Source organism: Blennius ocellaris (assembly GCF_963422515.1).
Source record: "Blennius ocellaris genome assembly, chromosome: 7".
In the NCBI taxonomy this organism is placed as follows: Eukaryota; Metazoa; Chordata; class Actinopteri; order Blenniiformes; family Blenniidae; genus Blennius; species Blennius ocellaris.
In genome coordinates, this window is record NC_137656.1 from 24,622,579 (window position 1) to 24,648,970 (window position 26,392).

General features: G+C 46.5%; 1 protein-coding gene across 1 annotated transcript in view; it reads left to right on the forward strand.

Moving 5' to 3' along the window:
* The window catches only part of fbrsl1 (fibrosin-like 1), a gene marked incomplete at its 5' end in the record, with an annotated part of 329,828 nt that overhangs the window by 262,553 nt on the left and 40,883 nt on the right, over positions 1-26,392 (forward strand). The window contains 1 exon segment of the mRNA XM_080500127.1: positions 12,347-12,395. Within this exon segment, the coding sequence (XP_080356253.1) occupies positions 12,347-12,395 (49 nt within the window).

Sequence of the window (26,392 nt, forward strand, 5' to 3'; positions counted from 1 at the left end):
GCAGGCCATGTCCGGGCTCCGTGCTCCGTCAGAGAGCGAATTGAGGGAGCCCAGGGAACTTGTTAAATTTCTGCTAAGCTAGGCTATGCTGACTCTGACAAGAGACATTTCCCACCAATCTCCTCGGGTCCTCTGCCGACATCATCAGCCACAACTCGGCGAGTGAACAGGCCAGCGAAGACGACGCAACAATAATAATGTGAAAAATGTCTATCTGCAGCAATGCCAGGTGAAGGCAAACGGACAGGCAGCCAGCCAGCGTCTGAAATGTATTCCGGGAGGCTGGGCCAAGCCCCAGTGGGGCTGTCATTTATTTATCTATGTGAAGTGTCTTGAGGGGTGAGGAGAAGAGTAGATGGCAGAGGCTTCGCTCCACCAGAGGGGGCTGGCCTGCTCTTGAGGGGTAGGAAATATAATTGGGCTGCTCTCACTCTTGGCTCTGGCACCAATCAGACATTTCTCCCTCCCACACTCATCCGTCCACCTTGCTTTCAGACACAGTTGGGGAGATGTGGCAGTGCTCGCCTTTCAGGCCCTGAGCAGGGACTACCCCAAACAAGACTTGTCACTTGTGCTTACAGTGGCATTTATTTGATCGGAGGATTTTTTTTTTTCTTCTTCCCTTCCTCATCCCCCTCTCTCTCTCTCTCTCTTTGGCCTGAGCCGTAATGCTGGAATCCTGAATGCAGCTTGTGTTGCGCTCCCCATGACTGCTGCTGTGAAAGGCAAATGGCTTTGCTGTGAGGGACAGGCCACCTGTTAGTGACGGGGTGACGGCTGAGCTGATGGAACAAGTGTAACTGTCAGAGAAGCAGGTTAAACTCTGTCCCAGCAGGAGGGGCAGAGAGAAGGGAGCAGCGTTTTCCGATGACCTGTCGGCACCACGGAGCCCACACACCCCCCCCCCGTTCTCTTCTGTGTCCCATTACCGCTTTAACAAAACTACTGACGGCACAGTTTGCACAGTAAAGTTTTACAGCATGCATTTTTGATTAATTTTCAAACGTGCACGTGTGTTTACAGGAAGTAATGGGCGTGACAGTGCCTGACAGTGTAGCAAGAGCACAGAATCTGTCTGTTTCAACCTCCGTATGTGTGCGGAGGAGAGTTATTGATCTGTAGTGGGTGCAAGTGCAGTGTACCACAAGATCTTCACACTGGCATCCCGACAGGGCCCTGTCAACCATGCCTGTGGGTGATGGCCTGGGCAAGGTTTTCTGTATTCAGAGAGCTGTTACAGTGGTGCAGCAAAGCGTGCCAGATCTCCTATTACATATTGTTGGGTGGCATGGGATGGGAAGCCTTGCTGGTTCACCTGGCCAGCTGGGAGTCCCGGGTGCGATGCACCTGCGCATGTTTCAAAGACATTAACAGCAGAACAGGAAAACGTGACTGGTCAGCAGAACCGCTGCCATCCTACAACAGTCCATACTCCTCCAGAAAGGTTGGTGCATCCCTGACTGACTCTGCTACACCCAGCGTCTTTGGGAATAACGAGAACAGCACGAGTGGGGCATGACTCGAGGTAGCACCCCTCGTTCCTCACTCTCATACTGTGCGCGACCTCGCAGCTTTTACCACTTGATTAAACGCTCCTCTCTTCTGCTAAATCCTTAATGATACTGACAGGGGAAAAAAAAAAAGTGTAAGGGAAGATGCTGAGAGGGATTTTCCTGTGGATGGATGGATATTTGAGCTCCGCTGGCTGTGTTGTTCACATGGATGCTCATTCTTTTAACCAAATGCATCTGTACCACTAAAAACCAAGTACACTTCTCTGTTGAATGAATAGCATGCAGTATGAAAGCTCTGAGGCCGGGATCAACTAAATGAAAAGATTCCCTCAAACGTGCGGAAAGGCTGCTTGAGCAAACAAGCCACTGCCTGGACTTCATCTGTTTGCATGTCTCTTATTCAAATACAGGCAGGAGCCATCTGAGTGAGACTGAGTGTCTCTAGACATGCAGATGTTGATAGAAATTCAAAGTACGCTTTTTGAAAATGGCTTATAGCTTGTTAAACCTGTTGTCAAGATGGTTTAAAAAAAATAAATCAGTGGCTGTCACAGGGCTCTATTTGCAAGTGTCAGCATTTAAGAGGTAGCTTAACAGTTTAATTGTTAGGTTTGTTTTATTGACAGCAAAACCAGTTTGTTGATGCAATCCAGTGCTGCGGTAATGAGCTGTTAAACATCGCTTCTTCCCATACACTGCAAAAAAAAAAAAAATAATCAATCCTGTGCATTATGTGCACACACACACCGATAACGTCACTGGAGTCACCACACTGGAAGAGAGTAAATGACTGGCCTCTGCCTTTGCTTTTTTGTGCTCATTTAGTGTGCTCATACACAGGGACACTAAAGAAAACAAAGCTTTTAACAAGCGCTAACATATTCATTGTTGCCATCATGAACAAGCCCAGAAAAGTGTATCAGTGCTCCGGGGAACATTTTTGCTGGTTGTTTTTTTTTTTTTTTTCTTTACACTTGAATAATTTAAGAAGTTGTATGTAAGACAAAGTTGCATTCACTTGCCTCATTATAATTTAATCCAGAGCAAATGATGCTGTGCGTACACTTGGCATGGCCAACAACGTTCAATAGTCGTCTCTGCAGTGATTGCTCATAAATCTGCTCCAGCAACATTAGACTCACTTCATCTTTCTCTCCTGTCCAGGGATTTGCGTTCAGATGGATGCCAAATCAAATATCTCCAGAGGTGCTCTGCGATTATCAAATAACACATGGTTGGTTTGTACACTTCACCTGGACTTATAAATGAAGTAAAGCTTGCAGAGATTTGCAATTTGTTAGCATACTATTATTGTGCAAGTACGAGAAATGAAGGTTACAGTGAGTTCTCTGTAATAATCTCGACTCCTCCTAAGGTTAATGAAACTGACCTGCAGTTAAGTATTGGCAGGCCGTCATTGTTCAGGATTTATAAGCGATTTCAGCTTCCCATTCAGTAGAAGTAAGCAGTGATCACTGGAAACGAGAACCACCCATACCTTCGCCTTTGTCAAGGTCAGGTCACACAGCGCGGCATGCTGGAATGATGCTACACAGTAAGTGTCAAATATAAATCCGTAAGCTCTCTCACAAGATCTCTGCAGTTGTCACGTTGGCATTAAACGAGCTTGCGCTGGATTCCCAAATGGTACGCCGTTAGCTCGGCACCTCTTCCATCATCTCCGCCCTCACAGAGCAAAGCTCCTGGCATGTCCCACTGATATGTCATCATGGTTATTTATACTCTTCCACCCACCACACATTAAGTCACACATCTGGACTGTCGGTGACAGAAGGGGCTCAAGCACTATGCGGTGTCACGAGAGGAATCTAATGGGGGCTGAGCATTTATAGCTCGGTGCCAAACTCCGAAATCTGCAATCACGTCAAGATACACACATGTCACTGTGCCAGCATATCAGCACCGAGAGGACGCGTCGCTGTGACGATCCAGTGGGCGTGTGGTGTGCTTTGGTGATTCTATATTAAATTCCTTTTGCACTCTTGCAACAAACTACACCGTCTGCTAACAGAAAATACCTCAGCAAGAGGTTTATATATTGGACACTAAGCACTGGGAGGGGAAAAAAAAAATCCAATACTACTTTCAGCTCTGTTTGCCAATTAAAGAAAGGTCTGTTCGTTGTCAAAATCACCCTTTCCTGAACACAGTGACCCCCCCCCACCGCACCGCACCGCACTCTCTTCCCTTTTTAAGTGCAGCAGAAAGTATTTCTAAAGGTGACATCTTGGGCATTGGGTGTCCTGTCCAGCCTTGCAGGGAGGCCTCTGGGAGAAGCTTGAGTTACAGCTGCCAGAAACCCGAAGCCTGATGTCTGCATCAAAAGTAAATTCCACTTAACGTGCCACATCCCTTTCCAACATGACCCGAGGGCTTTGGAGGCCTGAGACTCCTTTATATAGTGCATACCGTGTTTGTTTGTGCTCGCGGGGTGGATGGTGTGCCTCAAAGAGAGACGCCGGTGTGAGACCAGTGGGACATTTGGCAACGAGGGTCGGTCTCTCCCCACCCCATTTCCATTTTTCCGTTTTACCACTCGCCACCTCCGGCCCCCCGCCCACCACCACCACCACCACCACCACTCGTCGTCATTCCTCCGCAGGACAAGTGGGCGCATTGATTTGAGGGGCCTCGCTGGCCTTTCAGATTGCACTTAGGACCATCAGGACGTTTCAGATGCATTCCTAAGTTCCCTCTTTTATTTGTTGTCGCTTCGTAATTTGAGAGAGGGTGTTTTAAGTCCCGCTCACAAAATGTGAGCTCAGCAGATAGCCGAGATGAAAGGTCAGGGGTTGTAGGCATTATGTGTGTGTGTGCGTGGTGTAGGGTTTAGGAGACAGTGGGATGCAAAAAAAAAAAAAAAAAAAAATGGGTATGTTATATGGAGACTAGTATGTGAAGCCCAGATCACCCAAAGTTTTCCTCGCTCAGAGTCAGTGTCTAACTCCCGCTGGTATTACAACAATATTTATTTGTGTTAGAGGGGAGGTGATTCATATTACTCAAAATCACTGGCATAGTACGAGTGAGATCTGCCTCTTGCTGCGCATTTTTTCCTCTCATTAAAGGTGTCCGTGCCCAGAGGAGCAAACCGATGCCTACCACACATTTCCATGTTGTGCCAGCTCTGCCTTTTCTTCTCTTTGTGTGCTGTCTTTCACTGCAGAAAGAAATTCACCGTGTGTGGGTTGAGGCAAGGGAAAGGGTCACAGCATTTTTATCGCTGCATTATTTAAGATCCTGCCGAGTTTGTTTTTTCCCTCTTAGCAAATTCATCCAAGTCAAAAGCACACTGCAATCTTAAGAGAGAGGAAGAAAGGAAGAATGTAACTTGTGTAGCCCGAGGTGGGCTATGACTCACCTAGACATTGTTCAGATGGAAGTAAAAGAAGGAAAGAAAACAAGTTCAATCGGAGTTTCTATTGAGCAGTGCTTAAAGCCACCTTTCTCTTAACAAGCTGCAGTGAGAGGTGGTTTGCCTACCAAGCTCGCCTGCAGCTCTCCGCAGGGCGATTATGTCACGGCGGGCCAGTCAGAATGATGTGTATCTCTCTGTTAGAAGGCAGCTCTACTGCAGCAAAGGCTCTGACTAGGAATATTATTATTATCTCCTCCAGGATCCTCTCCACAGCAACAACGGTGCCGCATTGTGAGAGCTCTGGAGAAAGCTGTTTTTGAAATAATCCGCCTGTCTGTTATCCTGCCTCTCAGACAATAACATCCAGAAAGGCTTTTTTACTTTCCACCACCCACACTGACAATGGTGTAAAGGCTTTACAACAAAAGGATGATGTGGATATGGAGAGGGTGAGTTTCCCATGTCCTGTCCTATCATACCTCCTCGCGGCGCCCCGGAGGGAGCCGGGATTTGGCTGTGGCTGTTGACCAGCCAATCGGGGAGCAGTGAGCCGTGTCTTAAAGGGCTATCTGCCATCTCTGCCTCCGAGAAGCCTGGAGAGCCAGGAGGAGCCACCGGTGCTCAGATCTATATCGGGGCCGGGGAGTAATGACGAGCAGCGCCGATTCCACCGGGAGATTTCCTGCAGCCCTTATCGCTGCCGGCGCACATTTTGACATTAAAAAGAAAAGGAGGCCACGCCCTTTTTCACGGTCAGCTGTGGCGTACCGAACAAAACTAATGGTATCTCCGAGTTTTGTTTTCTCGGTCTGCCATCGCACTTATCTCTGTCTTTCCATACATCCATGATGTCAAGTGCAAGTCTAACAATCACACACACACACACACACACACACACACACACACACACACACAGACACGCGCACTGCAGGAGAACCACACACGCTTCCAAACCGCTGAGCTCGGATTTGGTGTTGCATTAATTGAGTTAAATGGATTGCGATGGTTGAGATGATTTGTCTGTTGGCTTTTATTGCTGCAATTTAGACTGTGCCTCATTGCATTATGCCACTTAATGAGAGCCCTTAGCAGCTGTTTTGTCTCTGCTGGTATTAACATGCACAGGTTCACTTAACAGGAGAAAGTGGGGATGTGCTCGCCCTAATTTCCTGCAATTTGTAGCTGTTAATCAACAGGAGGCACGTTTCTAAATGAAATATCTCAATTTTTTTTTTTTTTTTCCATCCCCGTTCCTGTATTCTTTAATCTTTTTGTAACTCCGGACAGTTGAGATTGTGATTTGTGACCTCCTCCGATCCATATACCTCACCACCAGCGCTCTTCCATCCTTCATCCTCGGGCCTTTGCGGGGAGTTTGAGCAGGTTTGGATGCTCTCTGGTGAAATATGCCTTGTCCTTTTCCCTTCATTTCTCCTTATCTGGTTAGCGCTGGCTGTGGGCCTGCTGCGGCGTTGATTTGTGACCCTCTCTGTCTGCAGCAGCGAGAGGCTTTAATGCAATGCGTGCCTCTGCCCTTCTCCCCACTGATGAAACAGGCCCCTGCATTCCCCTGATAGACTGCTAATTTGTATACTAAACTGACAGGCAGCCGTGATAAGGGCTAGCAACTGCTGCACCGGAGGGGAGGGAGGTGTGGGGCGCAGTAAGCGAGACGAAGGGTAATATTTTACACAAAGCTCAACCCCCACCCCCACCCCCCCCTGTCTGCTCTTCTCTCGGCATTCATTTCCTCGCGTCTGTTGCTAGGGTGAGAGGGAGCAGGAGTTTTCAGCCCTGGCCCTCTGTCGTACACATACGTTTTGCATACGTTCCAATGCAAACAACACTCACAAATAAGTGTGAGGAGGGTTATGTGTGTCTCACCCATGTTCCAGGGAGACCGGTCCATTCTCCTCGGCCACTGTGGAATTCATTATCATCCTAATGATGCTCCAGCAGAGGAGACTGTGTCGGTTGACAGGTGCGTGGGACGCTTCTTCCCTTCGTACATCCCATCGTGCCCGCTGGGGGGGGGGGTTCACAGGCTTGCTGGTCCACACCTGTTCTGACAAGCAGGTGGCGGTGGCTGTGGTGAGAGTGGTGGGTGGGAATTTGAGGTAAGGCAGCATGCCTGCTCCCTGCCCTGGGAACGCATAGCACTGCTGTGACTTATAATAAACGACCGCTCGGGAGGTCATTAAGTTTCTGGAACGGCACGAGGACAAATGCAGGGGAGATAATTAATTTGGTGTGTCCTGTTGCAGCCTGGGAGCTGTTGGCCCACTGTGCATTTGTAATGCGACATTTATTGCAAAAAGTAGCATTGGCAGACGACCGGGGTGGAAAGGTGTTAGCGGTGCAGATGGAGATCTTAGAGGAGTCCATGGATATCTTGAATGTTGTTTTTTTCCGTCTTTGGATTTATGTGACATATAATCTTTCTTTGCATCCTTTATTTGGGAAAAGCAATTTAAAATGACATTATTGCAAGTGTATTTGTCTCAGTCTCAGGTGTTTTTAAGCACATATTACAAAGCATTAACAGCAATCCGAGTTGCAGTTCATTTGTGGTCTTTTCAGTTTAACTCTTCCCGTAATTTTTCCTTTTCGTCTTGCATCCAAGTAACATTGATGTGAAATCTGGATTTATAGGCCTTTCATGTGAGAAAAGCTTACTTGTGTCAGCATCTGAGGACGACGTGTAACCTTTGATCTGTGGTTCATCCGACGGAGAAAACAAAAATACTCAGATATAACAGAAAAGATAATAAGTCGAAAAGTAAAAAAAAAAAAAAAAAAAGCCAAGCAGGGAAGCAAATTAAGTGCGTGGGTGTGAGTGGGTGTTTGTGTTTGTATTTGTCTGTTTGTATGTGCCTGTATATGTGGCGAGACGTCAACCAACAGGTTCAGCTGGTGTAATTGAGTTCCTCGCCCCATGCCTCAGTGTCAGGTCATGCAACACCGAACTACAGTAGCAGTGTACTCCTATACCGGATCGTCAAGTGCCTCTGCCGTACGTCACTCATCATGGGAAGCGTGGCCGTTCTCACACTGGTGGGTGTGAAGCCGATTTTCACCTGCCTGCGTGTATCATTTTGATCATCTGTTGTTCTGCCCATTAAATTGGCTTTGTGTATTGAGCTGCCAATCATCTTGCAGCAGTCGCCTTTTCAAGTGAGGGAAGTGTCATTTTGAAAACTCGTCGGCTCACATTTAGTTTGCGGTATATACATGTTAAGATTCGCCGCCTTACCACTTGTCCTACAACAGTCTGTCAAGAACGTAGCATGTGCCAAATGACTCCGAACTAAATTGTAATTATAGTCTTTACAGGAATGAGCTCACAACAAAGCCTACTAACAGGTTCTTTTGTTTTCACACCGCAGCTGTTGTGATAGCGCTGCCAGCTTGTGTTAAAAAAAAATTAGATCTGTATGAGGGAGTGGAAAAAGTGTACCTCCTTCACAGGCACGGGAGGAGACTGTAAGTGGAATTCGCCTGTATTTAGTCTGGGTTTACCTAACCTCTGGCTGCAGGATTTCTTCCTGTTTGGAGATCATTCGCTCGGCTGTGAGGAATGCAGGGTGGGCAGGGAGGGCGCGCTCAGATCAAAGGTAGATTGAAGGCCCGGGGATCATTTGATATAAAGCAGGTGGGGGCTGGTGGGTGGAGGGCGGCGGTTATGGGAAGAGAAACTGGTCTCTCAGCAGTCTTTACTAAATGAGGTTAATTGAATCTGGGTAATTGCTGACCTTCCTGTCTCAGTGAAATCACAGCCTTAACTGATCAATGCCTTTCATAAATGTATGCCTCAAGGTCATTCACTTGATTATCCTGCCCTCCCTCACTGCCCGCGTTGCTTCGCTCAGTTGGCCCATTGTGCAAAAAATTAAGCGTGGAAGCGTTTTAACACTGAAAGAATGCAATTAAGCTCGTCTCAGATTTTCTAAATTAATTAGCTTGCTGTGTTGTTAAGTAAAAGCAATGTGGACATGGAAATTTTTCAAAGATTTTTTTTTCTTTTTTTCCCTTTTCTTCCCTCGCCTCTGCTGCTGTGAAAGCAAATGCATTTCGCCTGGCAGTAAATGTCTCACTTACTGCAAGCAAGGTTTTTCTGCATCTCTGCTCTCCCTCTGCAGCTCTGCTATTATCTGGAGATTTATACGGCCAATAAGTCATTGGTGTTCAGGGAAGTCAGGGACATTTTAAAACAAACAGCAGTGTAATTTGTAATTTGGCATTCCCTAAATCTGGGAATTATGGTTCTGCATGTGGTTCTTTAGGGAGTTAGCACTCTGATGGTGGGTTTACTGGCCCGGCTCCCTCCCTCGACTCCCTTTTCTCTCCCCTTCTTGTTCCTTTTACGCCTGCCGAGGAAACGGGAGGATTTCACAGCTGCTGAGAGCTGGGCCCCGGCTGGGCCCTATGACCTCCTTCTTGCTTTTCCCCCCCTCCCTCAGTCTCACTCGCTTCTCTCTCTCTCTCTCTCTCTCTCTCTCTCTCTCTCTCCAGCAGTCTCTTTCCTCAGGGAGCTCTTGTGTGGCTCAGAGGAAGCTGAATCATAAAGCATGGCTAATGAATAGAATAGGGAAGGAAAGCTGAGGCCTGCTGACGGCCCTCCAGAGAGGAGGCCAGGCCCCCGAAGCCCCAGGCTCAAATAGCAGACAGCCCCCACAAAGGTCAGGCTTCCCGCGGCCCGCTCCAAGGGCTTTTGGCTTCCAGGCAATGTGGCTTGAATTTCCTCCATTATTACTATTTTTTTTTTTCTAAATGGTTAAATTTCCCTGTTTCCTTTAGAAAACCTGGCCTTTGCTCCCTTTTTTTTCATTGTCTCTCTCTTTCTCTATATATATTTCCCCTCTGTCTCATCTTTCCCTGTCTGTTTTTAATGGCAGCCAGGGTTGCCTCAACAAAGAGAGTGTGAAGAATTTGTTATACATGACCTCTGCACGCCACAACCGCAGGCTGCTCCGACTGCCAGCAGCACAGCCCCGTGAAAAAATGTCAACTTGACCAGCGAAACCCAGAAAGCTCCACAAAAACAACAGCAAGCCAAATCGGGGCTCTGCTTTAACATGCCTTTTTAAGAAAGACCTTCTGCAAAGCCAGCCTTGTAATTGTGGATTATACGACTGACTCATGCAGACTTGGCAGGTGCAAAGCACTGCGTTAAAACCTAAATATTGGTTGTTGATGTTTCTTGGAATATAAAACAGCTCTTAGCCTAAATGGGCAGAATAGGAATCGGGAGATCGGGGTTATCTTGGCACTTGGTTAAAAACAGCGTTTTGGGTTGTCTTTCCCGGGAACATGTTGTGTCTGTCTCACTCTGGATAACCACTCTGGTCATAACAGTTGTTTTAACTGTTACAGTGAATTATGGCATTACCTACCCTGTCTTTTTGGGTTTTGTGACCCTGTGCCACACTAAGCAAGTCCCCGAGCCAGCTCCCGTGTCCATTTGACAAGCTTCATTTCATTCTGAGCCCTTATTTTTCTTCCAGGGCCTCTGGGGCCTTGATTCAAGGCTGAGGTTGTGCCGTTGCAGTGCTGAGGCTTGGTACTGGAGCGTTTAATGTCGTCCAAAGCTAACAAAGAGCCTGTGTTGCAGCCTGGCGCCCCGGTTCTGGGAGACTGAAAGAGGGCAATGCACAACACTCCGTCTCTCCTCCATAGTCTTTCACCTTTTATACTGTAAGAGGAAACAGGAAATCTTTTAGTTTGGCTGAGTGTTTGCCCTCTGAGTGTTCGGCTTATTGAGACTTTAGTGAAGGGTTGTTGCACGCCTCTTTTTGCAATATTCACAGTTATTTACTGAACTAACAGAAACACACTTGTTGACTTGTGCTTTTATAAATGCTGCATAACTAACTTGGCCGCTCGAGCACTGTGTGTCTTTAATATTACTGGTTAACATCGGTTCTGGTTGATTCTGTTGATGTTGGTATTTTATCAGGTGCTTAAGGAAGTGATTTGTTCTCATGCTTGATTGCAGTTTAGATGTTTTTCAACTCCATAGGTCTGTAAATCGTAAATAAGCTCAGTAGGTACAACTGTAATACCAATCTGGGTTCTTTCCTTTTCTTTTTTTAAGTTGCTCTCAGCCAGCCAGATTGGTGATGGGATCTGGGCTTTCTTGGTCACTGTTGCGGTTTGTGCCGAGACGAGACATCAAGCACAGACGTACAAACAATGTTCAGAACAGTAACACAGTGGCAGTGAAGGAGAGATTGGGAGGTCTTGGAAAGAAGAGGACACCCTCAAAACACTTGTGAAGAACGCGCAGCGATGCCAAGGACAGCCATCTGTGTTTACAAAAATCATTTGCTTTCTCTTTCTGTCTCTGTCTCTCTTGTACTCGCTATGATTCACTGTTCATTCTTTACATATGCTCCCTTTGTGCCGCATAAAATACAAGCATGGCAGTTAAGGACAGTCGGGCCCTTTGGGTGGAACATATGTTCAGCTCTTGCAGCTTTTTACAAGTCTGCAGATCTCAAATGAGAAGAGCTACAGCAAAGGGAAATTGTGGCTTTAAACAGAGCCCCTATATGGGCTGATATTATAGGCTAAGGATTTTCATTGTGAATATTATTTTCCGAGCACACAGACTTTTCTTTTGCTACAGTAGATCTGAACAATGCCAGCGTTTGTGCAGTTTTACTACTTTTCGGTCAGAGCATTTAAAATATTTCCTGCGCGGTCAGGGAGTGTGTATTTTTTTTTACAAATGTATGGTGTGTTTTAACGTATGTGGTCCGTGCCAAAATCTACATATTCATGTAAAGCCGGGGGGGAATACCTGGCCGTGTTTAGTCTAGACGTCTCTGCTATCGCTTCCTCGTCAGATGCCTGTTTCCTCCAGGTATTTGACTCAACCACTGTTTGACTTTAGTCCTCCAGGTGTCCACGGATGAAAAGATCGAATGAGTGACACACTGACATAGCTTTTTAGAGCTTTTCTTTTTTCTTTTTAATTTGACAGGATATGCAATGTTTTTTTTTAAAAATATCTGTGGTTTTCGTGGAGCAGGGTGTATGTATGCAAGAGTCTTTGTGCTCTAATGCTGCAGAGCCATCTTACTTCCTCTGTCTTAGACAGCATTTCCTTTAAGGGTTTTCAGGTGGCACAACAGTGCCACCTAATGTTACCTCGTCAAGAAAAGCCAGACAAGGACCATCTGGTACAAAGGGAGCTCTTCTCTTTGGCTGATTGTCGACTGTTGATTGACTGTAATGCTGTTTGTGGCAGCTGAACTTTACCTCCCAGTACTTGTGGCCACATTTGTGGCTTAATAAGCCTTTTACCAGATTGCCAAATAATGTGCCAATGCTTTAATTCAGCATCAGTTCTGGCAAATGACCTTTTTTTTTTTTCCCCCACAACATTGCCTGCAGACTGATTCAGCTGTTTACACACTTCCATTAAAAACGCACCCTCTTGTTTTTCCAGGTGTCTGATGTAGGATCGGAGAAGCTCTTTTCCACCACCACACCCAAAGGTAAGAGCCTGCTCTGTTTTCTCACCTCCTGCTCTTTCTTCTTCTCCCTCATTCATACACATAACAAACAACAACTGGGTTTTGCAAACGAGTCCAATTCTAGCCACGCTCTAATCCTGCAGCTCCCATTCAGATTTAAATGTCAGCAGACATAAACAAGGTCTGGTGACTACATATGCATACATTTTTGCCTCGGTGCAGAGTGGCGTTTCTTGGACGACCCCGCCAAAGGCTTAGCCCTCCTACATATTGGTTCATTAGAGGGGATTTAGAGCCTCCCTGCCACATGCTCCCACAAATGGGAACTTCCCCTCAGGCAATACAAGCTCTCTGACAGCAGGCCTGAACCATAATGGATGCCAAAGGAAAAAGAGAAAGAGCTTTGTCAGGCCCCCAGACAACACAAACTCTGTGTGTGCGCATTCACATATGCACATATGAGGATTAGAAGGTACTTGCTTTTGTATGGCGTGATTGTCCGTGATCAAACATTTTTGATCCTTGTGTGTTCGTGTGCATCCAAAAATGTCCCCATGCATGTGTGGCGGGTCGCGTTTGACACGTCGCAGGCCACATGTTATTCTTAACAGTCAGCTGCACCTGTGCGTTTGCAACATGGCATGATGCTTGGTAGGTCAGTGGAGAGGAAAAGGTGTCAAACTGTGGCTGCAGGGACGTGGGGAAGAGAAGGGAGTCGTGATCGGCCTACTAGTGACACCGAGCAGCATGCAGACTGTGTCCCCCCAGGGCAGGAACCAGGAAAGGGGCCCATTAACACTAGCTGTCGGGGGAAAGGAGGTGAATATGCAGTATAGTGTAAAGTGTGGCTATATAAGGAGGATGCTGGGGGGGTGCATGTTTGCAGACTCGACAACTACATCAGCATAACTCAGCTGGGATGTTAGAAATGTTATAATACCAGCCATGAAGACAAGATGAGATGTCACATGGATTTTGTTATTTAGCTGTTTATTTGTCCAATATTTGGTAAAAATGTGATTTGACTTTATTGTCTAGGTTGTAACATTGCACCAGAGCCCTGCTATCGTGTACCTCCATTTTACTCACCGACACATCAGCACATCTGTACCGCTCAACGACATACCAAGGTGTTGCTTGGTTTAGCACAGCGGCTTTGACTGCCGAGTGGAAAAGCACGGCTGACAAGGAGGAGGGAAACCAGGCCTGCCGGCTGTGTGATGTAGATGACCTGTGACCAGCCCCGGCCTCGTGAAACCAGCGTTCACAATGACAATGACTTCCAGACTTGCATGGTTTAGAAAACAAGTAGACCGCGTCCGACTCCATCTATTCTCCACCGGGCTGCTGAGCCCCTGCTGTTGTCAGCTGTCAGGGTGTTGACTTATTTTTCCCTGCATGCTTGTACAGAACATGGCCGAGTAGAAGCACACGCCGAACATAGAGGACTGCAAGTACGAGCTGCCTACACAGCCATTGGCATCAACACGCGTCATAGTGAAGCACTGCTTTCATTTGTATTTTATTTTTTTCGCGGGTGAAGGAAGGCCAGTGCGGATCATGCTAATGTGCACACAGGGTGAAGGATTAGATCCCCGGGATTTACATCCAGACAATCCAATCACGGTCTCTCCTGATTATCACACAGATCAACCAGATCCTGTTTGAGCGATGTAGAGGAAGGGCAGCAGATTAGAACCGGGGGTTAGAAAGGGTGAGGCAGCGAAGAAATCAGCACTTTGATGAAGTGATTTGGTGACGATGAGGAAGAAGTTATCACGCTGAAAATTGCAGAGCTGCCAGCCTGCTCTCATTTCCCATTCCGATGTTGTTGTTTGGTGCTGTAATGGATTCAAGGACAGTGTTTGTTTTTGGCCTAGACTGGGGTTTTTTTCTGCCTTGTGTGTATAATGTGTGTGTAATACAGAGCAGCCCACAGGCTGTTTTCCTCTGGTTTAGAATGCAGCGTATGTGTCCCATTACCGGTCTCGCTCACGGTCCTGTGGGACTGATGAAAAGCCCGCTTTCCTCTGATCACCAGGCCTGTCGAGCTGCTGGCTGGGTAGACTTTCAGACAGATGCGTACACACACACACACATACACACACACATACACAAGCGCACAAACATTATTGTGCACATAAATATATAATGCGGTGATGATGTTTGGCTTGTACAATTCACTAGATAATGAGTGTTTCTTTTACCTCTTCCTTACAGTTGAACATCGTGCTCCTTCCTGAACTTTATTTTGAGCAGTTACGGTTACAAACGGTTGAGGTTACGTCCAAATTGTACACAGGCTCACAGTCTGTCATGTTAATGGAATGGTTCGGGGTTAATAGAGGGCTGGAAAGACCAACATTGTAATCAGCGACAGCAGAGCACTGTAATTATGCACACAGAACAGGGTTTTGGGCAAAACCCAGACACCCTGTCTTTTTTTTTCCCCCTCCTCATATTTACTTTTCATCATCTCTACATCACTACCCCGTTGACAACCTGTTATAGATCCAAGCCGACAGCACTGATAATAGCACGGGCTAATCGTATCGGTAATGGCACAGTACACACTGTGCAATTCTCCTTGGGTGTCGTTACCCAAGAGCGAGCACAAGTTCTGCTACATGTCTGTCTGTGTTGGTGGTTGTGAGGTAGGAAGGTGCAGCAGAGGGCAGGCATTATCTAACAGCTATTGGTTTTTGTTTATTTCCTGTCTTAAACCTCCTGCAAATTATTGATTTCCTGGAGGATGGCATGTTTAAGTAAAAGCTCTATGAAGACTTGTGCTCCACTCAGGGCGACTTGTATTGAATTGCAGGTCAAAGTTTACTCTTGTCACTCGCTGGAAGGCGAATGAGGAGCTAAATGTAGCTGCTGATATGTACCGGGCACCTCCACAAAGCACAGATAAACATTGCTCGATCTCCTTATGACATTTCGCGATGCCGGGCCCATGGAAGTGGTAGGGAGTTATCACCTAGCTGTCAGCAGCTCGAAATATCTGAGAAGAACACTTAGGAATCTGCACTCTCTCTGTTGAATGTTGCAGCTGCCGGCTTCAGAGCAATAGGCACACTCTTTTTCTGTCCCTCTTATAATCTTCGAGGTCTTGTTGTTTTTGCTACCTGTCATGGTGTATTGGCAGACCCATGCGGCGTGCCGTCCAGAGAAACCTCAGGCATCTTGGGATAGCAAGAGAAAGATTGGGAGAAAACCCATTTCTGAAGTGGATTTGTGCCCTTGTAATCCTGATTAATTTTGACCCGTTGTGCTCATTTTAAACAGAGCATTACAGTAAGCGTGAACACAGCAAGCTCCGGGGCGAAACCAGGAGCTTAGCGGCTTTGGGAGGCTTAGCTGCAGATGGCATTTTAAGCCGGACTTAATAAATTGTTTCCATTAAACTTACCGGCCCACACATACTGGATTAGACCAGTGGAACAAAGGAAGAAGAGAGCGTGCAGACGAAGAACGAGGGGGGGAAAGTGCACCCAACTGCCATCGTGCACATCTGACTGTGTTAACATCTCTCTGAGGCCACAGGAAAGGTGAAGAGGAGGTTACTGTAGTGTTTAGGGAGACTGAAGCTTTTGCTTTTTCAAATTCACTCACTTCAGATCTCGTGGTTGTCAGGGACGTCGGACCAATTTGCTTAATTGACATCGAAGTAAACAAACAAACAAAAAAAAGATGCATAAACCATTTAGCTTGGCAGTGGATTTAGGGCTTATCCTCTAACTGTTTATATATAAACACATTACCAGTGCTGTAGCTTAAGGATTTAGGATCTGCCCATACTCTTGCTTTTTTTTCCCCCTATGAAGCCTTTTTACTCATATATCCATCTGCTATTGTGGGAAATCAATTCCTTATGGTTTAACCCCGCCTCTCTCCTTTCTATTCGCCGCCCGCCTCCGCCGTAACTCCTTCCCCCATCAGCTCATGGCTTGCTCCCTAAGCTCTCATTATGTGCTACACAGTCCAGGGTCCCTGTGTCGAATCGCTAATCAACCACCCTGTCTGCAGGCCTGCTCTCTCAATAGGTGCTGAGTGGCCTTTGTTCCACCACTGCTGTTTGCTGCATGTCAATAAAAGAGCATGGTCTCCTTTACCCCCACCTCCTCCTCCTCCTCCTCCTCCTCCTCCTCCTCCTCCTCCTCCTCCTCCTCTTCCTCGGCTACCTGGTTCAACCAGAGCTTACAGCTCCAGCACTGCAGCAGAAGCTTACATAAAAATGAGACAGCGTCTCACCTGCTGGATTCTGAATGCTGGAGAAGGCAGGGAGGACGGTGATTGGGAAGGGAGCAGCAAGGTCAGGGGCAAGGGGATTGAGGGCAGCTCAGGCATAGTGAAGTAGATGAGAGAGAGCATGTTTGTATTCGCCCGAGCAGCTCTCCTCTGGCCAGGTCAGTGTAATGTATCACTAACCTCGGTGGCCAGACTGACTGTTTGCAGCCTCTCGCCCATTAAATAATGAATGGAGGTTGACCCTCTGACCAACTAATCAGCTTTTCGCCGCCGTTGAATCAGGATAGAGTGGAGCGAGATGGAGAGTGTGGCTGGCCGGCTGGCTGGCTGGCTGGCCGGCCGACTGGCCGACTGGCAGGCGGGCTGGATGACTGGAGGGCAGAAATGACGTTGGAAGAACATAAGGGGATGCAGGGACTCCAGACAGCCAGATTAGCGAGCACTGGAATTGAAAGCAGCTCAACTCTGAGGAATCCTGGTTAAGCTCACCTTGAGTACCTGCTGTGATATGTTTGGCAAATTCCGAGCAGCTTGAAAGGAAAGCTTTCTTAGTCCCGAAGATATGTGCTTTCTCCAGCGACACAGTACTTATTTTCAAGGTCTAGCATTTTGAGGTTTGGTAAGTCATATGTGACAAACGGGGGTGCTGGTAATTGGCAGGAAAAAAAGCTTGATTGGATGAAAGAAACCATAACTCTTGCTTATAATGCTCCCTCATTTGGTTATGGGCTTAAGCAGCAGTGCCTGTGTTGTGAAGGGCATGAACTCGCTGCAGAATTCAGACAGGAAATGGTTTAGTTAACACCTGGGTAGAGATGAGGAAATGAAAACATGACTTGTTTCTTTATTAATCTCTGTGTTATTACTGTTCACAGCCAAAGGACAACTTAGGAGCTGAATGATTTGTTTTGGGAGGAAAGGGCCTGATATTAATGCTCCCTTTATTGATAGTGCTAATGCTGTTTGTGCAGCCATCCGTGTCGGAAAGATGAAAATAAATAGGGGGAGCTCAGCGGAGATAAGACACGTGTTTAATTATTAATTGAGCCATTACTGACAGAGATTGCCTTTTTTGATTTAAAGCAGGAAGGCCTGCTTCAGGGACAGAAAAAGCAATTACAGAATTCCCAGTTTGCACTGCTGCTGCCCATCGTTCAACATACGCCGCAAGAAGAGGAGTGAAAGGAGACAAAACACACACACACACGCACGTGCGCGCACACATTTCCGGTGAAACTGTGGTATTCCATAAATTATTTTAATTCTTCTTCAATATTTATAGCTTTTTAAATTATGATTACATTGTCATGTAGTATTTATGTAGAGTGGCAGGCAGTCAAAGGGACAAAGCCGCATTACCCGCAGCCCCTCCGTGGTCTGGCACCTCGAAAAGCCAACTGGAAGGAATTGTTTGGCTTTTGTATGATTCAGGAAGTGATGTCAAACTGCAACCGCGCTACACGACGCCTGTTTTCAAACGAGAGTCCTGATTTTCTATGCACGGCAATTAGCTGACTTGTAAAGTCGTTGCAGATTTGTCATGCTAACCCCCCTGCGCTCGCCGCGGCCCCTTTAGAGCACTATTACATCCATTAGAAAAGTGTCTGCTCCGTGCAAAGAGCCCAGGTCACATGAAATATTAACTCGGCCTCTGTTTAGAGCGTTTGGTTAGTGCCGGTTCAGTTTCATTCTGGAAACAGAGACTCGGTGAGTGGATTCCTCTCTGTTGTTCGTGTTGTGTGTCACTGGGTGCTTGACACCTGTCAGTCAGTCCTATCGCTCCCTGTCATCTGTGTCGGCGAGCTCACGGGTGGCGATCGGCTATTGTGACGGATAATGGGCGTCACGTTGAAGGTTGTACGATTAGACTGTTTTGTGTGGCCCCGTGTTCATTGACTGAATATGGATTCAGCTTGAGCCGTGCAGAGGGAGCGATTGCAATATCGCCAGAGGCCACGAGGGACATTTAGGATAAGTTGTCAGGGACGAGGCCGGCATTTTGACTAACAAAGCTCCAGGCTCTGGATCCCTTCTCACTCTGAGACTCAAAGTCTGAACCAAACAGGCTGGAATATGTTGTGTATGAAATGAGTGAATGCATTAGATCCTCTTACCTTTGAGCAAGTTAAATGTAAAAATGCTTATGGAAAAGTGCTTTTAACACCCTATGTATAATGCCTTAATCTTTCATTAGCACATTATTGAAACTCGGCGTGATCCCAACTGACGGGATGAAAGTCAGGATGCACCTTCGTCATGTGGACAGGTTTCCCATCCCTCCAAGAACATCATGCATGACATATCTAAAAGACAGAGAACCAAGAAAAACTATAAATTATTTGATTGTGACCACAACAGAACACTTTATCCTTCTGCCATCAGGTTGTTTTTTGCTTCTTTGGGGGTTTTTTTTATTGCAAACAAAACCCCATCCACCATGTTGGCCCTTGAAAACTTCTCATCATTACTACAAGGTTGACATGATGTTGGTAATAAAAATTATTTTTATAAAAAACAGCAAAATAACAGTTATTTAATAAATGTCTGTTGTTATTATTAACATACAAACGAGCTCGGTGAGCAGAATGTTTTCTAAGGACTAATTTCTCATGATCTAGTTGACAACAGTGTGAAAAGAAAAGATAAAAATGTTAAGGTTGAACAAAATAGCATGAGATGATATGAAACTATTCATTCAAAACTTTATAAATAACATTAGAAAAATATAGTTTCAGACCTGAATAGGCTGCCGTTCTCCACATTATGTACAATCGGCATTTCTCTAACTATGCATGTCTGATATACACAATTTAATTGTTGCACCAAGACTTTGTTAAACAGTTTGTTGGCTCCCGGAGTCACTCATTTACTCTGAATAAACACATAAAAAGGCTCTTGAAGATAAGACGTGACGCCTGTAGTTAATCTTTTAAAGCACAGGTTAACCGTTACCTCAACAAAGAAGGCAAAGGAAGATAGGCTTCGTCTTTTTCTTGTTGCTGCATTTTAGCGAGGAAGGAAGAATTCAGTGAGGCTAACTCGGGGAGAGAATGGCAGCTCTCATCACATCTCCTGTCTTATCTTAATCCTCCCCCTCTCCTCTTTCACTGAAAACTCAGCCAACTGCATTGTGGATAGTATTTTCATTGTTTACTTGTGAGAATACATGACCGGCGTCTTATCACTGCTGTCAGGCCTGAAATGTAAAGCGTGTCGCCTGTGATCACTTGCAGGTTTTCTTGCTTTTAATCCTTTATTCCCAGCTCCAGTCGCCGTGCCAGCGAGAGTGGGCTTTCCCCCTCCCGCCCCGCATTCGTTTGAAGATCCCTGTTCTTCGCTATGTGCATTTTAAGCTCGTCTGTGTTGAGAGGTTCAGAGCCAATGTTGTTTGCAGATGAGGCAGTAACGCTCATTGACAAAGCCAGATGGTAGGCGATTGTGGCCAAACACGACGCTTGGATAAAGTACAATCGCTGGCAAGGGGACAGTCGTCAGCCTAGATGGATATTACAAACATGCTTGTAATGGATTGGACATTTTGGGAAGCGGTTCACATAGGCTTATAAAGATGGGAAAAACAATCGCCAGGAACAGAACGGATATAAAATGCTTCAGATTCCATGACAGACAAGGACATCCAAGTATCAGAGGAATGCGCCAGACTTTTCAGGGGAGAAAGGAGATGAACCCGGGAAACAAGATCCCAAATCAAACAGGAGGATCAGCCTGCCGTCCAAAGTCTTTTCCAGGCTCTTCCAGATAGGTGGTCCTCCTCTTCTGTTTGTTCAGTCCCTTGCCTTCCCAGTGGTAGTATATTAGGATCCATGTTTCTGTCAGTGACGGCTCTTGGCCGCACGGTCCACCAGCAGTACCGCAGGCTTGGCCTCGTGCAGCCGGTTTGACGGAGGGCTCGGCTCAGAGAGGTTTTTGCAATACAGCCCAGCTATTGGCCTCGGACTCAACACATGGTGAAAGATGTAACCTGACACGCACTACTGAGAAAGCACTCGAGCTTTTTTTCGGGGGGGGGGGGGGGGGGTGTTTCCGTGCATTTCGGTGGGCGTTAGCGACCATTAATCGCCCCACTGTTTGTTAACAGGCAGGCGGTAATTCAGTGAGACAGAGGAGCCTGCTTGTTGGCTGTTTCAGGGGTGTTTAGAAAGAGAAAAAAAAAGCAACCCAGGGAACATGCACAGTGTGGTCTCCTCCAATATTCAAGCGGTCATCTGTTTGGCTGTTGTTTTTGGCTACCGGTGAATTCCCTGCACTGGGCCCTGGTGGTGGGGCCCCTAATGGCCTCTGACTGGCTGTAATACCCCATTCAGCAGAGCCGGGGCTCCAGCTTCCCTGGCTGTTGGGTTAATGCTGCTGTGTTGAGGGGTGAGCAGCAGGTCTGGGATTTCACTGCTATTTGCTTTGGGAAGGAGCAGCATGGATTATTCCAATGTCACTCACGCAGGGTATTGAGAACACAGAGCACTCGCTGCACCTTTGTGCCGGGTTAAACTTACATATGGAATGACTTATATTTGCCTCTTGTTTGCGTCAATTTTCTCGGCGATACTTCTTATTTTTCGCCGTTCAATCGATTTGATGTTAGTTTAATGTATTAATAGCCTGACTTTTTGTGAAGAAATTGTTTGTCGTGACACTAATTCATAAAACTAGTATTGTTTTAAGGCTGGAGACGTGCTGGGATCAGTTCACACACCCTGCAACCCCTGCAATCTAAACTTCTTTACCGCTTGTGCCGTACAGGGTCACGGTGGTGGTATAGAGAGCAAAGAATCCCACACATCTCTGTCCCTTGCAACTTCCTCCAGCTCTCTTTTGGGACACCTCGAGCCGCTCCCAGACCAAACCAGAGATAAAATCTCCCCAGTGAGTCCTGGGCCGACCTCTGGGACGCCTCCCAGTCAGACCTGCCTGTTAAACCCCTGAGGGGAGTAGAGCTGGGAGCATCCTGATCAGATGACCCGTCTCAACTAGTAGTGGAAATGCTGCAACCCTGATTTGGATGCAATAGTATAGGTGATTGATTGGTATTACTTTTAAGAGTTGTTTATACTGAAATATTCAACTTGGTATTTTTTCTTATCGGTACAATTGGTCTAAAAGTCGTAATATGTATATATTTCAGTAGTATCGGTGAATGTTGGACATAGGCTCAGGCCTCAGCAGTTTCTGCACTTATAGTCATTTTCAGCAGACCACATGTGCTGAATCCAAACTGTGGCGAATTACATCTAAATCACGCCCGCCTGTCTTTTCGGAACAGATCAATATATAGCCATCACTGTCACTAATGATACCGGTATCGATTCATCAGCTGATGCGTGCGGGGCGAGAGCTGAAGTGCCACCGGCTCCTTATCGGCTGTGCCACATGGTATTAGTGTGGCGGGCCGGCGTAGCGCTGACCTAATCCTGGGAGCAGGTGCCACTCGAGCCGAGGTAGAGTGGACATGTTTTTCAGGGAGGATGAGCCATCTGGGTCTTGATACTTTATGGTGCTTAAAACACACTCTCAAGTGTGACACTCCCAGCACTTACCTTTTAGCTGCACACAATAATCTAAGCGCTCGCTGGTAAAAGGAAAAAGGGAGGCTTTCAGGAGAATTTACAGGGTTTGATGTGGTGTGGAGCCTCCGCTTCGACATGGATTCACGAAACAGTCAGACACACTTGGCGGTTTGATTTTGATTCCTCTAAGTCCTTCAGTGTTGTTTTTGTCATATGCAGTATGAAATATGTCGAGTGGATAGAAAGTGTGTTCGGTTCCTATTTTTTGTTTTTTGTTTTTTGCTTTTGTGCCAGCCTGCCTTGCTCGACAGTTTTTCTGATTCCTTGTGTTGTTTTGTTTTGTTTTCCTTCTTTTATTTATTTATTTTTCCCGCTGTAGTCTGTTTCATCTCGCAAGCGATTTGGCTCGTTTCAGAGTCCAATTTCGCTCCTGTTTCACCGTGCACCACCCTCCACTCCCACCCCCTCTCCGCGCAAACATACTCACATTCACACATTTCCCCAAACTGACACGCTGCCTTCACACTCCAAACAAATCAATTCTTCACTTGCCGCTCTTGGAACACCAGAGTGAAAAGCTGCAGCTCATAGCAGCCCAGAAAACGTGCAGGCTGTTGTTAATGTTCCTTGTCCACTACGGCTCAAGCAGGCCAGACCGAGTTTCTCCTGCCGCTGTATATTGAGTGTGTCTGCTTGTGTGTGTGTGTGTGTGTGGGAGTAGACGGCGGTGGGTTTAAGGTTGCCTCGCGGGTCAGGATCTGGGCCTTGTCTCCATTAGTTTACTTGACACAACTCTCTTCCTCCTCTCCTCTGCCTTGTTAACTAACCTCCTTCTATCCCAGTCTCGGTCACTCTATCCCACTTCTTTTTCTCTCGGTCATGCTCTCACCCTCTAATCAAGAATGATGAATGAGGTGCAAGGAAGGACAGCGAATGTTTGCGAACCTGATACACCTCCCAATTGTCAGTCCCCCTGCAGTGTTGAAGACGTGGTGGTTTGGAAGGGGACGGGAGTGCTTTTGAGAGGGCTTTTGTGTCTGTTTGTCTAACTAAGCTCTGTATGAGAGCTATTTTAAACATCTCTACCCCCGGTCCTCCAAGTGTGTCATCGGCCTTGACATGTCATTTATCGACCTCCGCCCACAAAAGAAAACACGTAGTTTTTTTTCATACACACACACACACACACATACACACTAACACACACACACACACACACACACACACACACACACACACACACACACACACACACACACACACACTCAGGTGCAAGTCTTCACTTTCAAATATCACAAGTTCGGACGGCTGCAGAAAAACCACTGTCGCTCATGACAACACGGCACTTTTGGCATATCGCCATTAGCAGGGGGAAATGGCAGCTTCTCGTCGAGTCTTCAACAGCTGCTGGGTCTCCATCTGTACGCCTAATTACCCAGCAGCACCCCAGGAGTAGCTTAGCATCGGGAGCCTCCTATAGGAGTGGCATTGATTACATCAGTGGGTCTATATTGGACAGTATGTTTCCCCGGGGGCCCTGCAGCTATGTGAAACTTAAACCCGAGCACTTTAATGCACACTTGGGTGCTATCTTTAGAGAAATCGTCCTCTAAGATCTTATAAGACTTTATTGCGCACACACCCATCCTGTGATGGTAGTCTCACGTATATTGATGAGTTTGACAGACAAACAGTTGGAATTCATTTTTTACTGATTTGTATATATAGTTAATTTGAATGTATGACATTTAAAACTGGTGGTTTCACCGTTTGACAGTATATCGCTGCTATTTTGACTTTTACCAAATGAAACATCTTTGAGTTTTTGGAAGTGGGTGTAAAGAAAATGATAATGGATTCACAGAAAATTTAAAAATGATTTTTTCCTAATCTTTACAGTCATCCAAAAACATAACACAAAAGGCATAGATTCGAACTAAGTAGACCTTATTGCCCATATAGACACTTTTAGACAAAATTGATCAGATTGAACAAAATAAAATCTAACAGTGCCGTTATACATGTTTGTTCAAACAAACAGAAATAGATGGGGATCGTACAAATAAATTTACACGTACACGCCGTCCATTCCTCTTTTATACCGCTTTCTCTATCTCAGATTGGCGGCGGTACTGCAGCTGATAAAAGCTGATGATGGGTGAAGACAGGATACATCCTGGACAGGATTCCAGGGCAAACTCAGAGAGACGGTCACATTCACATCAGGTGTTTTCAGACAGTAGCAGGACACTGGTGGACTCAAAGAAAACCCGTGGTTACAGTTGTAATTTTCTACATATTTCTGATGCAGTTTGCTGTTCCTGCGGTTGCATATAGGCTTTCAGGATGGACTTGTTTTGGTTTGAAATACCTGCAGCTGGTTGTAATGCACAGTGTAAGAGTTGTTGCGTTGAAAGGTTCTGCAATGATTTGGAGAAGTTGCTTTAGGCTTTGATCAGAGCAGAAGCCCTGTCCCGCGATAACGGGAGACTTCAACATGGAAACATGACAGGACGACACAATGTGAGGGCTGATTGATGATGGAGCTTCCTGGCAGCTGTTGATGAGGAGATATTTGTTTATAGCCACTGCCACCTATGGAAATCCACCACCTGACAGAGCAACTACCTCAGCATTCTTTAGCTGTCAGAGAGTATTATATGGCATTTTGAAAATGGGCCGCTCTATTTGCATGAAGCAGGTGAGTAGCTCAGGCAACATCTTAGTCCAAACAATGGCTTGTGTTACTCTAACCGACAAACCCCTATATCTGCGAAACACTTGAGGAAACGTGATACGTCTGCAATGATGTTTGTCCTGCCCCTTTCATTGCACTAAACTGCAACGGCTGCGTTTGTCAAAACAATGAATGAGGTATAGCGAATGGTTAGGGGCTGTCAGCTTCCAATTGTTGCTTTGCTTTCAGAGTGAGGAGTGAAAATGGAGACGGAGGGAGGAGGAAAAGAAAAACATGCAGGCTCTTTCAGCCTACTGTCATGCCACTTAAGATTTGTTGAAGGATTTTCACCCAGCCATTTCCATCCCATTGAGAAGTCATCAGTACGGCACTGAAAGATAATATTATATCCACTTAGAGGCATGGGGGCTTCATGCATGTTCATACATGAAATGAGGCTGGAAAGAGGTGCTCCTGTTTACATTTCTGAGCGTTCACTTCCCTCCATTTCTGCTTGGACTTGAAGCTTCCTGGCAAGAGCTCCTTGTCTTTTTGTTTCCTGCATTCTTTCTCCGTCCCTCTTTCATTCCCTATCTCTTTCTCCTCCATTCTCTGCGGATTGCGAGCCAGCTGGTGGGCTAATAGAGGATGCTTTCCTGTGGGGCACCAAAGTGATACTGTTCAAGCGTTATGCAAGCTTAAGTAAAGCTGACACGCCGCTCAAGAACTACAGCCCACACTGAGCTTCACAGCAGTCCGTGGAGAGACTCTGAAAAGGTCTTAAAGGTATGGGAGACACCAGGAGGCTGCCACTGTCCTCCCACTGCTGCGCTGTGATGTAGGAAGCAGGAGTTAAGTCCTTTATTAGAAGTGGCAGGCGTTGTCTCCAGTCACCTCGATAATTGCAGCACTACGTCCACTGCTATAATCAATTGAGACAGCTGCCGCTGCGGCGTTCAAGTCCATCAGGCAGGCGTGTCATGCTAATTAATGAAATGATAAGGCTTGTGCTTGCAGCATTGCACAAATACGTCCTGAAGGCTCGCCGTCTTTTCAACACAAAATTCAGGCTCGCAGTCCAGAGCGCCCCTCCCTCTCGCCGCATGCTGGCTGTCTGTCCACGGCGGCCTCAAGGTAAGAAGGGTCAGCGAGGTCGGTGATGGGTCAGTGACCGAGAAAGGGGTCAAATTCCTGGCTGGCAGGGTGGGCCGTGTCAGAGGAGCCATTAGACTTGAGCTTTTCTCTTGAAAGTTCCAAGAGGTCCACCCTTTTATTTAGGAGAGCCCAGTGGCACTGACCTCAGACGACCCGGCTGTGTTCATAAGAAGCTGAGACTGATGGCTGTCCCAGAGCACGGGAGCTGTGCTGGAAGCAGCTCAGCAGGGGGAGGGGATGGAAACTTGAGGACGAGCGAGGAAGTGTGCGATCGTCCTGCTTGTCTGTAACACATTATAGCCAGGGGTTAATGAGGGTTTAACATTGCTTGCGGAGCACCACTGGACCATGTGTGACACAAAAGGATTTGGACAGTCAATATCCAGAGCTCTGCTGTCTCTCCTCGTCTCGCT